Below are 14480 nucleotides of genomic sequence, written 5' to 3'. Positions count from 1 at the left end.
GTCTTTCCCTGCCCACCTAGGTATTAAACAGAAAGGTGACCCAGAATGCACAGAGGGAAAGGGGGTTTAATTTCCAGAGCACATTCTATACATAGCTCAAAGCATGCATGTGGCAATCATCCGTAAATAAGTAATGGAGGATTTGTGCGAAAAACCCCAAATGCAGCAATGTGGGGCCCTAGGTAGAAAACTAAGGTTTTCATTTTTGACTAGCAAAATGCTGTCCAGAGGGACTGTCATGCGGAAGGACAGCCAGCAGAAGAGGCAAGGGAGGGATTCCTCCCAAATGCAAAACTTAAGCTGAACCTCAGCTTGTCCTTCCTTGAAAAAACCAGCTGAAGTCTATTACTTGATAGATGTGCACACAGAGGACTCTGGCCCTGCTGCACGTACTGCAGTCTTCGCCAGTGGGGAAAAAAAGTGTTATTTTCCCCTTTAGCGTGAGAGTTCTGGACACTTGAGTTTTCTCTTGCCGGGTGTTGGGCAAATCCCTTGTTTTAGTTGTGAGGCAAGAGTTTTTGCGGGCGATATCCTTTTATTGGACCAGCTGCACGGTTGGGACAGATTCTTTGTTTTATGTGTACGTTACATTCATTTACCAGAGAGGGTCTAAGTACAAAAATGTCTCACGAGTTACAGCCGTGATGCAAGAAGGGTCTCTGGTAGAAACAGACTCCACAGTTAACAGCCCAAAGACTTGTGTTACCGAGGAAAGGAATTTGAGAACAAAATACTTCTTCACCTGAACGTCACACCGTTTATTTCACAGTTCTCAGCAATGGAATCTTAAATTCAGTCTTCAATGCTCAGTCATGTGCAAATTCTGATCATTCTGGTATTTATACATCAACTGTTAAATACCCACCACCTCCCCACACCAATAATATTTACAAGCATGGAATGAACAAACAAGCCTTTTGGCTGGGGCAATTTGCTTTTATAGTGATCAAACACTGATGTGAACATGGATTTAAAATAACAAATGTTGCTTTAATAAGTCTTTTGTACAGGAAGAGTAGATATAAAAGGTTTTTTTCAAATTCGTTTCACGGGTATCGCCAAACATCTCATAGCGGTCTGTAACGGAAGCACCGACGAGTGCTTGAATCTTCCGTTTATTACACAGAGTTAAAATATATTACACTTTAGAGAGTAAATGTAAATCGCTGAATGTTTTTTCTTTCTAGCATCTTAATGCGCCAAATGGGAGGAAAAGGCAGTCCACATTCATGATGTGAATACAAAGTATGGTAAGTTTTCGACTTCCTATTATATCATTGCTCATGTTCTCAAAATAACCATGGTGATGAGGCCTGAAAGATAAGAATGGGAGAACGAGACAACTGTCATTTTGGCTTTCCTCAATCAAATATTGAAAGTAGATGCTGAGCCAGCTGTCTGTCCCAGGCAGAGAGAACCTGTCTAGAATTTAATTTTTACATATGCTTCCCTTGAATGTAGCAATGAAGCAGCTTTCTCAAACATCCCTCAAACAGTTTGCAAGGGCATTTTAGATATTGGCTATGAAGAACTATAGAAGTATTGGCCATGAAGAATCAGGTCTTGATCACTTAACAGGAATGCACCTATAGTCACTGAATTGTAGATGCCCTGGATGGTCTGAACGGCTGCCCTGTTGCAATTTGATTCAGTTCAGATGCTCTCTATTTCTGCAGGTCCAGAACCTGGCACAATGGGGCACCAATCCTGTATGGGGCTCTGGAGCCCACCAGCATAGGCCTGTTACTGGCACCAGCTGAGTAAAAGGTTAGAGAAAAGCTGTTCTCGTTTCTGCCTTGTAGCACCAATGTCCGAAGTCAGACCTCTCGTTTGGTCAGTTTGACTCCTGTCTCCTGCCACTGCTCAAGCTGTGTGGGGAGCATCCTTTGGACCCTTCCCCAGGACCTCCAAGGGGCGTATAAACAGCAGAGCTGCCCTGAAAGAGGGGATGTGCCCAAATGTCAGTCCCTTGGCTGTACCTGTTGCCTTGTTTGTTCTTGGCAGGGAGGTGATGGTCTGGGGACATGTGCTCTGAAACGCAATGTCATGCTTGGCTTTTTAGAAAGAAGTTCTTGGGCAGATGTCAGGGAAGCATTCCCTGCCTCCTGCTGCATGGACATTAAACTGCTGCTGTTACTCCTGACCCCGGGGTGAAACAGTTAAGGGGGGAAGCTCAGGCAGGCTGAGTGATTCTTCTTTTGCCTGTGTCTGTTGCTTGCCCCTTGCTCCCCTTCTGCTTCCAAACCAGGGGTAGATAAGGGCACCACCACCTTGCACTGGTGCAAACTGCAAGTGGCAGTAACAATGGATGCTGGTCACAAGTGTTCAAGGGAGATGGAGGGCTCCCTGAATCACATGTACAGTGAAACAGCCACGCTCCCCCTGACTCAGCACGTCTTTCCAGGAGAATCCACAACTAATTAGCCATGAGACTACTACTTCTGTGATTTCTGCTACAAAGGGAGAAAGGACATGTGAATATCTGCCAGGTCATCCTGAGTCCCAGCATCGTGTAAGGTTAAAAGTGAGTTATCTAGAGCTTTCAAAACCTTTGTTTTTCCTCAGCATAGGGGATGTGAGCACTCTTGCCTTTCACCCTGACGCTGTTTAGCCTGAATCTAAAACGATCACAATGGAAATGAATGTGCTGCTCTTAAATGAGTTAATGATGGAGCAGGTCCTGAGCTACTTTCCCTTTTGAGCATACCATCCATTCAGAAACCCGCACTGGTTCTTCATACTATGGCAAGTTCAAACTTGAAGTCAAGAGGACCAAAAGCAGAACAAACCTCAGCTCAGGTTATTTAAATCACTAAGCAAGAGCAGCAAATGGGCTTGGTAAAAAGACTGAGGGGCAGGTAAGCCATGTGTCCAGAGACATCCAGCCTATAATAGTAACCCATTTTTCATTTCTTCTACTCTCCTTCCCCAGTGCCAATACACCCCCTTACTGTGTGGGGTTAGTTGGAGAGAGGGGGACCATCCCATGCAGGGCAACTGATTTATGTTCTGGACAAGTGAGAAAAGTGTTTCTCAGAGAAGAAATCTTTTCTATACATCTGAGAACGCCCAATACAGGTGACCCTTGCCATTTGTGGGGGATATGTTCCTGTGATCCCCACAAATGGCAAAATCTGCAAATTGGGCACTGCATTCATAAACGTAGTGCTCCCGGCAGCTGGGGGTAGGGCACGGCTCTGGTGGCAACAGTGGGAGCCCGATGACAGCGGTGGGAGCCTGGCAGCAGCAAGCACAAAACTCCGGTAAGTGTTTAAAGTATGTTTAAAATCTGGGTTCGGCATTCGGAGATTTGAAACTGCAAATGCTGAACCCGTGAATACCGAGGGTTTCCTGTACTCAGATGCTACCATCCAGGGATTATTAGGAAACCCTACCCACAAATACACCCAAAAGCAAGATAGTGAAGCTGTCTATAAAATCTATCACTATCCTCCCCCTTTGAATGCTATATTTTGCGCAGCTGTAGTTCCTGAGCGGTTTTCAAAGATGAAATGTGTTGCAATTGTCTAACCTAGAAGTCACAAAATCAAGGAGCACTATGGCAAAGTCCAGGACTGGAAAGCAAAGCACCGCCATAGCCAAGGTGAGTTCAGCCACCCCCAATACTGCAGGCTGACTTGGATGTAGTACAGCCAGACCCCCTCAGCAAAGGGCACTGGAGCCACTCCCGGCAATTCCCATGACTAAAAGCTAGGGTGAACAGAGGCAGTACTTTGCATCTGACTTTTTTTTTGGTTGGAGAGATGGGATTACAAGAGGCAACAGAGGATGAATGAACTCTGGTTCTGCAGTGGAGGGGCCTTTCAGTGCAGCTACCCCAGTGGATAATCAACAGGAAGCAGCAAAATATTTCACTCATTTCCTCTGACAAATGATTGTAGCTTCTGCAGAACCAGTTACGTGAAGGTGGAGCCGGCCCCAGCCTTGCTAGCCTCTGGGTCCGAAGATTAGCTAAGACAAGTGTTTCTCAACCTGTGGGTCACAATTCAAAGTGGGTCACAAGAATATATGAAAAGGTCGCAAGCAAACTTTAAAAATAGATTCTCCTTTAGAGGAGAAAAACATGGGAAACTGGCTTTTCTCTTGCAGACTGGCAGAGATGCAGCCTGCAAGGGGCTCCCCATGCCCTCGGGGGCTGAGGGCAGGGGGTCAGGACTTGACCATTGATGTTTACAAATGGGTCCTGGTACAAAAAAGGTTGAGAACCACTGAGCTAGGACACTTAGTTTGAACACTAACAGCGATACCAGCAAATTTTACTGCAGAGCACTCTAAATACAACTGGAGAACAACAACAAAAAACCCCCCAGTCCTGGCCTCCTGTCCTGAGACTTTTGAATACATCTCCTGAAACCAATAGTGAATTCCAGAGCAGTTTCTTTGGGCTGACCGTCGGTGTCCCATAAGGATTAAAAAAACAAAAACAACCTTTTCCAACTCACTTACCTAAAACATAAGCAGCTACTAGCTTTTGATTCACACTTAAGTGGAGGTAGAGAGGCACCAAGGATTCCACTTCCCCCAAGGTAGGGAGCATTAGTGCTGCAATGCACACTATTCCCAGGAAGACTGTAAGTAAACTAGGTCCCGCAGAGGCAGTTCTGTTTTCTGTAAGAGGAAATGGCAGTCGCAGTAATGAGCATTTGGAGCATTTACATTTTAAATGGAAAAACATTTACACTGCAGGTCTGTGGCTGAAGCCAGGCAAGAGCCTGCCAAACCTAAAGAGACTGCAGTTATCCTGCCTGTCTGCTCACTTCTTTTCCCTGGTTCTCCAGCTCTGCTGGGAGCCACACTAATACTTCAAGCATCAACCCACTTTCAAACATGTCTCTTCAAGAAAGACCGTTACAAGATGTCTCCCTATCCCTCCATTCCCTTGGCCCCAACCTACAAATTGCACTAGTTCAGGGTGTGGAGTCTTCTGGTCTGTGCCAGGATTAGAGCCCATGGTGTACTCCTCTATATCACTACGGAGCTGGGAAACCACATGTTCCCTTGCATAAAGCATTTGTTTCCAGCCCTGGCAGATTAAGATACCAGCATTAAAATCCTAGCATTGTTTTACAGCTGTTATTTCTGATAAGCAGAGAGGTAGTTAGCTGTGTTTCCCTTGAGTCAGGCAGAAGCCAGGGTAGAGATGCATCTTGCAGACTAACCAAATAAGAGGCATAAGCTTTTGTGAGCCTGAGCTCACTTCATCAGGTGCTGCACTTTAGCAAATGCATTTTGCTGGATACGATTCCTCTTTCCATCAAACACCTGTAGAGTTGGGCACGTGGGGATAAAGCAGCCTGCCTTTACAGAACCAGAGAGAAGGAATACAGTCCTAATACCTTGGTTAAGCTCCTCTTACCCCATGGTTTCCCCTAAAATGTGTGGCACAGACAAAATACATGGTGTAACATAAAAATGAGATCGGCACTCATTCAGGTACGACTCGCAAAATGGGCTCAGGGATTTGTATGTAGCCCATTTAACATATATAATATTAATAAAACCTTTTAAACAGTAGATCCACACAGCCCTGTGTTGTTGGGTTAGTATTTCATTAATATGACAGGTAAGACCTTCACCTTTGTAGACCAGCTTGTGAATGTGAAGACAAAAGTACAAATTCAGCACGTAGGTGACTTGCTGCAAAGAAGCAATCCTACTAAAAATACTGCAAAATGACTTGACAGCATTAAGGCAGTTTTCTGGTTGAGACAAGGGAGTAAACACTGTTGCCAGCGCTCCATGCAGCTTTCCACTACAGCTCCCTTCCCCTTGGATAACTGTAATATGATTTATGTTCTCTTTCTGAAGCTCCTGATGTTACCACTGAAAGTAATGATGGGAATGGGGAAGAATTCAGGTGTCTTGACTTGCTTCAATATCACTTGAGAATTCAATTACTAGTAACAAATGCAAGAGGAGACAGACACTTTGTATGATTCCCCCCCCCCATGAAAGGAATTGTTTACAGTTTTCATTGTGTGATGTCATTAATTCCAAAAAGTATCATTAGTATATCAAGGAATACCACAGTATTGAAAAGCCCTGGTAGTTTAAAGAAAGGAGGCAACTGCAATCCTAAATCAAGTAGTTCAGTTGGACTCTCAGCTGCAAAGGGGCTAGGTACCATGTTCACGTAGACGTGCACACGCACAAATTGTAATTAGCACCTGTTAGCTGCTGATGGGGTTCTACAGATCCACACTAGAGCCAGCAAACTATCTTAAGGACAACACCTACACCCCGATCTATGGAGGTGACAGAAGATTAAGCAGTAGCAATGAGCAGGTTAACAATTGTATTGCTTGCATGCAGGTGTCCCCATGAGTCACTTTGAGACCAGATGACTGCAGCGTGCTGTACATAAGGCCTACACTGGACAGTCACCTGGACATGGAAGCTGGCACAAAATGCTGCAAACCACTTGGTAAGTGGAACATTTTGCTCCCTTGCCTGCACTATTGGGTCCTAAGTGAAGTTCAAGGTATTTGATGTTGACCTACAAAGCTCTATGATTTAAAGCCTGACCACCTCCCTCCCTGTGCTACCAGAGCTGAGATTGGATGAAGCTCTAGAGTTGATACCTCTTTGGTATGAAAATGGGGAAAGCTAATTGGGCGTTTTCTACGAGGGCTTCACAGCTTTGGAATTCACTCCTTCACTTGGTCCAATGTCACTTGAAACCAATGCCTTTCAGTGCCTCTACAAACTCATCTCTGCTGAGCCTATTGAAAACAGGGAAGGGTGTTAGGGACTGCTTGAGCATGGGGTGGAAGACGAGCTGGGGGTTGCATGGCTTGGTGCTGAATTCCACTGTTCTTCCCTGAAGGCGGTGTTTCTGTGGTATTGCTATTGCCATGTCTGAGCGCTTGGACAAAACTACTGGGGAACAGAGAACCCCAGTCATTCAGTCAGGCTCCATCTGCCCTTGGCACTGCCAGGGAGTCAGCAAAGACTCCATGAGCCTCCCAGATCCTGTAGCTGTGGTGATATGCTGGTGACATGGTGGGTCTCTGCTTAATATGAGGCTTATGAACTAGTCACAACCAGGCATTGCTGCTCTGCGAATATACTTCACTACCTTTTTTGTCACTGGCATATTAACACCCAAACATGCTGTACGTAGAAGCTTAGACTCTATTAGCATTTAGCCAAGATTTATATCCAGTTCCTAAACTGCAGTTCTGAGGACGCTTTCTAAGGGTCCTTGTTCTGTCAACACTCAACTTTGTGATTCTCAGAGGGACGTGGCAATGCTGGTCTTATTATAAACCTATGAATTGGCTGATTGCATGCCCACACTGTGCTGTACCTCTGTGTGCCCGTCTGGTAAGCAGACAAGGAAGTTAAAAGGTAGGAGTACATTAACTTGGGTAAGACTACCGTAGCTGGTAAAGGCAAGAAACCATGTGCTGATCAAAGCAGTCTCTTCCTAACCTCTGCCATTTAGCGGTTGACTTACCTCCTGAGGCACAGGGGATCACATAGATGCCTCAAGTCAATGATAACACTGCAAGGCCCTAATCCCTTATATGTTCTTTTATGCTGTAACATATCACAAAGATCTTGACTTTATTTCTATAAATATCTGTTTTTAATTCTAGTAAGAGGTGTTCCGCTGAAGAGCGCAATTGCCCTTGCCAGTTTGGGTCCCATATGAATCGTGTATTTTTTATTTTTTTTGTAATAAAAGTAACCTTGTATGAATTTTTGGTTCTGCAAGGTGCCTCCCTGCTGCCCCAAGCTAACTAGGTAGCTCATGCCTCAGCACTGGCTGCCGGTGCATCTCCTTGTCTCTCCTCCTGTAACTAGTCCTTGTGGATGTATTTTTCTGTGTATTTAAAAGAGATAAATGACTATGACCCATCAGTAGCGGCACTTGTGGGAGATGTCTTGGCCATGTCTGGTGTTGCTCAAGGACTGGTTGGAGGATTAAAGTTTTGAAACAAACAAAGGTAAATGTAGACAGGGAGGCTGAGGGAACGAGTAACCTCTAAGGCTATGGTCCTATCCTCTGCGACCAAAATGCTTACTGAAGCCAGTGGGAGGGGTGTAGGACTGAACCTTTCAAGGCACAGTACACAAAATGTAAGTGTGCTTTGGTTGTTTTTAAGTCTCATCTGATTAGAGAGGACAGAAACAAGACTGGTGTAGTTCAGCCTCTGGAGCACCATCGTCATTCTGAATCCCAAGCAAGCTATGCTCCTGAAAGAGCAAAAGGGAATGATTTGAAACAGGGCTGTCCAACTTCCCAGCAGCCAAGGACCATACTTCCTGCAGGGCGCATCAGCAAAGGCTGCATTAGGGCAGACCACGGCCCCCCCGAGCCTTGCAAATGCCCCTGCAGCTGCATCATGAAGGAGCCTTCCTTTCCCTCACTGCTGCACCACATGCCTGTGTGGGCACCCCCCTCACCCTCTGCTCCCTGTGCCCTGTGCATCATTGTCCTGCCCTGGAGATGGAGGCAGGAAGTGGTAGCTAGAGGAGGCGAGGAGCCCAGAGTCCCTGAGGGAGCACTGGCCAAGCAGGAACCCAGGGACTGCAACTTAACCCCTTGCGGGTTGCATGAGGTCTGTGGGCCACCAGTTGGACAGCCCTGATTTTTAAATATTTTTCTTAGAGTTTAACCCCCTTTTCCCTGCAGCTATCTGAACTGCCTGATCTGAAAGTGAGAAGAGATTAGAAGTAAGGCTGTAACTACCTTGTTGACACAAAGTCTGCTCAAAGAAGACACTTTCAGCCAGGTGCTCTTTTATTCGCTTTTCCTCCTCTTCCTTTTGCTGCTGCTCCTTTGCAGATGGAAGGAGAGTGGCAATGACCTCTTTTCGCCCAAAAGCTTTCCTCTGGCTTTGCTCAGAGACTTGCAGACGGAATCTGTCTATCACACCATAGTGACAAGCCCGAACGTCTCTATGACGAATCACACTGTAAAGAAAAAGTAGTCTTGGTTGTTATGCATATTCCTTGGGAAACAAAAATAATCGCATCCACAATCAAGAGTCAGTGCTAGGGATATGTTCCAAAGCAGCATGCGCTGCATGCAATGGGATGTTCACAGCTGGTGTAGACCTACCCGCACTACTTCCAGCATTACTCAGGTCATGCTGATGGTGCAGCTGTGGCAGCACAGATGGGCTGCCCAAGTATTCATCCAGCTTCTCAAGCAGGTCTTACAACCCAGCATGAATGCCAGGCTGCTGTGGCTAGACTTGCATCTAGTCCAACCCCCTGCTCAAAGCAGGACCAGCCCCAACTACATCATCCTGGCCAAAGCTTTGTCTAGCTGGGTCTTCAAAACCTCCAAGAATGGAGATTCCACCACCTTTCTCTGGGTAACCTGTTCCAGTGCTTCACCACCCTCCTAGTGAGAGAGTTTTTCCTAATTTCCAACCTAAATCTCCCTTGCTGCAACTTGAGACCATTGCTCCTTGTTCTGTCATCTGTTACCATTGAGAATTAGGGCAACCTCCTCACCTGCCTCCCCCACGTAGTTACCATTCTTTATGTTCCTAGTGTTTAAAAACCCCTCTGTATTTAGCCACCAACCTAGGTTCTCTGGAGCAATGTCCCTCTCCTGGGTTAATATGCATGGCAACTGTTTTTTTCCAAAATGCAAGTCATTTACTTGAAAGGCAACTCCAACCTTTAGTGAGATATTAAGAGCTACCAGGAGAAAAGCCATATTAAGCCATTTAGTTCCTGCTTGGTTGCAGCCTGAAAGGTTTCAACCTAAAGCTGCAAACTCCTGAAAGGCTTCTAACTATCATGGCAATGAAAAGTACCGTTTTTAATTCTGCCCCAGGGAACTGATCTCTTCAGCCCTATTAAGCTACAGCTCAGGAAAAAGAAAGAAATTTCTGCATTATAAACTGAATTGTAAGAAACTGGATTGCTTAAATTATCCTTAATATAAAGGATGTGCATATAAGGAGCATGTAGTTTGAACAGAACATTCCTCAAGGAAAATGAATGATAGAGGTATGAAATAGTTTGGATACTAAACCATAAGCTTGTTGAAACCCAGAAGGTTCAACATAACCTTAAAAGCTAAAAAGTTTACATGGGACAGTGTTTCATCAACTAAATGCACCTTCAGCTAGACACTGCTGTCTGGTGAAGAGTGGTTTCCTGGACTGTGTAGACTGCTAACTGATGAGGATTTGATCTTGTACTCCTAACTTGGACACTTCATTTATGCCAGAACTGCAGGTTCAAAGCCATAACTTTTATTTTAACACTTCAGTTTTGCTTTCCCATGTTTGCTGCTCCTGTTACCACGCTTCTCAGCATTAACACAGCACAGTGTTATGTAAAGAATCTGATTATGAACGCACACAGTTACTGTCAAGAAAATAGATGTTTCTCTGTAGAATATCCATTTATTTGGCAGATGGCCATACTTACATACTGCTCCTATCCTAGCAATAAACACAGTTCCAGGAAAGTTACCCATTCTGAGTCTATATTTATGGAGACAAGGTGGGCTTTTTTGTTACTAGAAAAAAATATTATTGGAAGCTTACTAACAGAGGAGACTAATGTTTGTCTAAGATTATCTTAAATAAAATCTACCAGAACGGGCCAGCTAGAGGTGAGAGTGATTCACTGAACTAAAGTAATGAGCACTTCATGCACTGATATGTTTTAATCCACTGACAGTCAACCTCTAACCTGTGGGTCTTCCCATGGGTCTGGAAATTTGATGGTGGGGGAGCAGTGGCAGCAATAATTGCTGCTTCTCTGTTGCCAAATTTTTGGACTTGTGGGGAATCTTATGGGCCAGATGATGTGGCTCTGCATATGAGATTGTGCCAGTGCACAGCTGGACCCAGGGCATGGGGCAGGAAAGCTGAGCACCACTGTAATTGTTTCAATGACACTGTCAGTGCGACTGTCCCAAGTCCCAACAGAGTAAAAAAAAACCTAACTGAAAAGTTTCAAAACAGTCGCTCTCTGAATTTGAGCTGGAAAATAGTATTTGACTTGACCCTTCAGTTTCCTAATTAATCTTGATGAAATCAGTGCCTCACTCCGGAACTCTCTCTTCTTATCATAGTGCCATTTGCAGTCTAAAGAACAGATCGTTCATTACAAACAGATCTTTTGTGAATGGCCTTTTTTGGCCAGAAAATCCAAAGGATGCTTTTTAGAGTAAATACAAATCTAATTAGAAAGCGCAATTTTTTTTTGTGTGGATACTTCATGCTGTTGCCTAGAAGTCACGTAGAGCAGCCTAAAGCTAATAAGGAAGGTGAAAAATGTCAGGCTATTTTGGCATAAATGAATATTCACCAATCTGTTCTGCCCTGAATTAGAGCAGCCTGTAACTGAAAGTACTTAAGACAGACAACAAGAACTAGTCATATTTGGGGATTTTTGGGGGCAAATCTTAACTGATTATCAGCTCTTTTCTGTGAAAAAGTTGGGGCCTAAACACTATAGCACATATATTATATGACCCAGGAAAAAGAGAGACAGCAGAATGTTACAAATTCTCTTTGCCAATCTGAAAATAAAACCAGAACAAAACAGAAATCCCAACCCCAGCAGCCCCAGCTTTCTTCTTAGAAAAGATTGCATAAGTGAAGTACACTCATGAGGCTCGCGTTACAAACACTTCTTTTTGTTCCAATAAACTCTGCTGCTGGCTGCACTCGTTAGAACGCTACTTATGCGCACAAATAAACACGAGTCCCTCTCCTGCCAGGAATTACAAATCCAGAAGCGGGCAGAACATAAAACTGAGAAGGTTTAATAGGAGAAAAGCTAGACACATCAAAATAAATATATTACAGACGTGGTGGGTTTGAGGATTCCTGATCACTGTGGCAATTACTTTGTTTTATCATTAAAAATGTGAGAAGGTTCCTTGGGTGAATTTGATATTTGATACCAAATAAAATAAAAGATATCAAATTCACCCAAGGAACCTTGTCTGCCTATGTCCTTAGACCAACAGGGCTACAACCTAAACCCCTGCTCTCTTCATCAGCACCACTTTGAAATCTGGCTGTAGGCTAACAGGGTATGTGCATCAGAGACACTGCCCCTGCTCTGTACATGCCAGCACCCATACCATAGTTTCACAGTAGGTAGGGTTGGAAGGGACTTCAGCAGATCACCAAGTCCGACCCCCTGCCGTGGGCCAAAGCGTAGTTGTTACACGCTGCGCTTGTGCCAAGAAGCTCCCTCTCTTGCACCTACGTTCCAGCTTGAGGCGAGTGTGCAGCACGCGTGATCCAGCCTGGCACTGCATGCATCAGACATGACCTAACTAAGGTGGGAACCCACCTTATAAATTCAAGTATTTTGTCGTCTTTGGCTAACCTGGATCCAAAAGCCACTTCCATTAACATTGCGATAGTCTTAACAGTCCAAAAAGTGTGATTACAACAGGAGGGAGTCCCTCAGAGGCTCTCCGTGTGCCTGAAGAAGGGTGTTTGTGCCCAAAACTCGGCAAAGAACCATTTTTCTAACTATTTAGTGGATTTAATAAAAGACATCACATCTACCCAAAGACCCGCGGTCCAAGACGGCTACAACCGACCACCCTAGGAGGGCCGGGAGCACGGTTAAAAGATGCCTTTTGTATCGCAAAGGGAGTTTCGATACAGAACAGGGCGGGCTTGCTTTAGTTAAGCAAATATTCCCGATTTCGGGGGCATGGGGCTTACTTACATATCCACACAACACTGAGGCTTCACAGCACCGGCAGCGTCGACAACCGCGTATTTATTTGGAGTCGTGCAGAGAACTGGAAGGAAAAGCACACCGGCGGTCAGAGCGACGTTTGAAAGGCGGACGGTTTGGGGAGGGGGATGGGGGGAGGGAGCAAAATCTGCATCAGACAGCGGGTTTTGGCGTTACACAAGTCACAGTTAAACCAAGTCACCCTGAAGTGAAGCCGAAGCTGAGGAACCCACCTTTGAATTTTAAGGCAAACTCATAGGGGTTATATAGAGTCAACACCTGTTTGTGTGTTGACTGGTCGTCTGCGTAAAAGATCAGCTCTGTAGGAAACACAAAAACAGGAAGATTTCCTTCCACTAACTCCGGCTGCCTTCTGTGCTGCTGCATTGGCGCCGCGTCTCCCTCGCCGCCGCTTCTGCGCCGCGGAGCCGGGCCGGGTCCCTCGCCAGCCGCTCGGACCAAGCAGCAGCCGCCGCCTACGACGGCTCGGCCATCCTGCAAGAGAAAGCACACGGGATCGCGGCCGCTGTCGCCAACCCCCCGCGCCCCCTCACGCAGGGTCACTGCCACACAAATAAATACAGATATAAAGAAAGATACGCCTTTCAAACGGCGGCGGTGCTAGGCGGGTCGTAACCGGCACTGACCTGGGGGACGGGGATGGGCCTCGCCGGCCCGCAGCCTCCTCCGTCCCGCACAGGCGGCGGCGGCGGCGCCGGCCTCTTCCGGGGCGGGGCTACCGGCCGCTTCCGGGGCGGGGCCGCGCGTGCGCAGTGCGAGGGCTGAGCGCCGGCGTGAGGTACTGGCGAGGCGAGGCGGGAAGGGTTCGAGCGCGGCCTCCTCCTGCTCCCGCTCCCGCTCCCGGGCGACCTTCGTCTCGCTCCGGTACATTGATTCGTGGTCGCCCCTTTGCTCCCTCAAAACTGCCCCTGGCCACCCGTTGGGGTTTGCCCGGTTGTATTGATTCAGTCACCCTTTGCTCCCTCGAAACGGCTCGTATTCTTCAGTGTATTTTTGCTCTGGTATATTGATTTTTAGTCACCCTTTGCTCCCGCGAAACGGCTCGCATTCATCTGTTTATTTCACTCTTCTACTGGTTCATAGTCACCCCTTTGCTCCCCCAAAACGGCTCACATTAATCCGTTTATTTCGCTCTTATACTGGTTCATAGTCACCCCTTTGCTCCCCCAAAACGGCTCACACTAATCCGTTTATTTCGCTCTTATACTGGTTCATAGTCACCCCTTTGCTCCCCCAAAACGGCTCACACTAATCCGTTTATTTCGCTCTTATACTGGTTCATAGTCACCCCTTTGCTTCCCTAAAACAGCTCGTATTAATCCTTTTATTTCACTCTGATTTACTGGTTCATAGTCACCCCTTTGCTCCCCCAAAACGGCTCACATTAATCCATTTATTTCGCTCTTATACTGGTTCATAGTCACCCCTTTGCTCCCCCAAAACGGCTCACATTAATCCGTTTATTTTGCTCTTATACTGGTTCATAGTCACCCCTTTGCTTCCCTAAAACAGCTCGTATTAATCCTTTTATTTCACTCTGATTTACTGGTTCATAGTCACCCCTTTGCTCCTCCAAAATGGCTCATATTAATCCGTTTATTTCACTCTTGTACTGGTTCATAGTCACCCCTTTGCTCCCCCAAAACAGTTCATATTAATCATTTTTTTTCACTCTCAAACTGATTCATAGTCACCCCTTTGCTCCCCTAAAACAGCTCATATTAATTCATTTATTTCACTCTCATACTGGT

General features: G+C 45.8%; 1 protein-coding gene across 1 annotated transcript; it reads right to left on the bottom strand.

Annotated features, from left to right (window-relative positions):
- Positions 1-734: 734 nt before the first annotated feature.
- Positions 735-13180, bottom strand: MOSPD1 (motile sperm domain containing 1). Its single transcript, XM_006268188.4, has 5 exons — positions 12942-13180; positions 12697-12772; positions 8720-8943; positions 4468-4629; positions 735-1313 (listed from the first exon to the last, which is right to left on the bottom strand). Exons 1-5 carry the CDS (start codon positions 13093-13095, stop codon positions 1282-1284), a joined length of 648 nt encoding a protein of 215 aa, XP_006268250.1. The 5' UTR covers positions 13096-13180; the 3' UTR covers positions 735-1281.
- Positions 13181-14480: the final 1300 nt, after the last annotated feature.

Source organism: Alligator mississippiensis, chromosome 8 (assembly GCF_030867095.1).
Source record: "Alligator mississippiensis isolate rAllMis1 chromosome 8, rAllMis1, whole genome shotgun sequence".
Classification (NCBI taxonomy): domain Eukaryota; kingdom Metazoa; phylum Chordata; order Crocodylia; family Alligatoridae; genus Alligator; species Alligator mississippiensis.
Note: the sequence above shows the minus strand (reverse complement) of the source record. Positions and strands in the feature narration are given on the sequence as shown.

Excerpts from the sequence above, each read along its gene's own strand:
- MOSPD1 (XM_006268188.4), bottom strand. The coding sequence starts at position 13,095 with ATGCAGCAGCACAGAAGGCAGCCGGAGTTAGTGGAAGGAAATCTTCCT. Across the intron at positions 12,773-12,941 it reads GTTTGCCTTAAAATTCAAAG|TTCTCTGCACGACTCCAAAT; the intron begins GTGGGTTCCTCA and ends TTTTCCTTCCAG. Across the intron at positions 8,944-12,696 it reads CCTCAGTGTTGTGTGGATAT|TGTGATTCGTCATAGAGACG; the intron begins GTAAGTAAGCCC and ends TTTTCTTTACAG.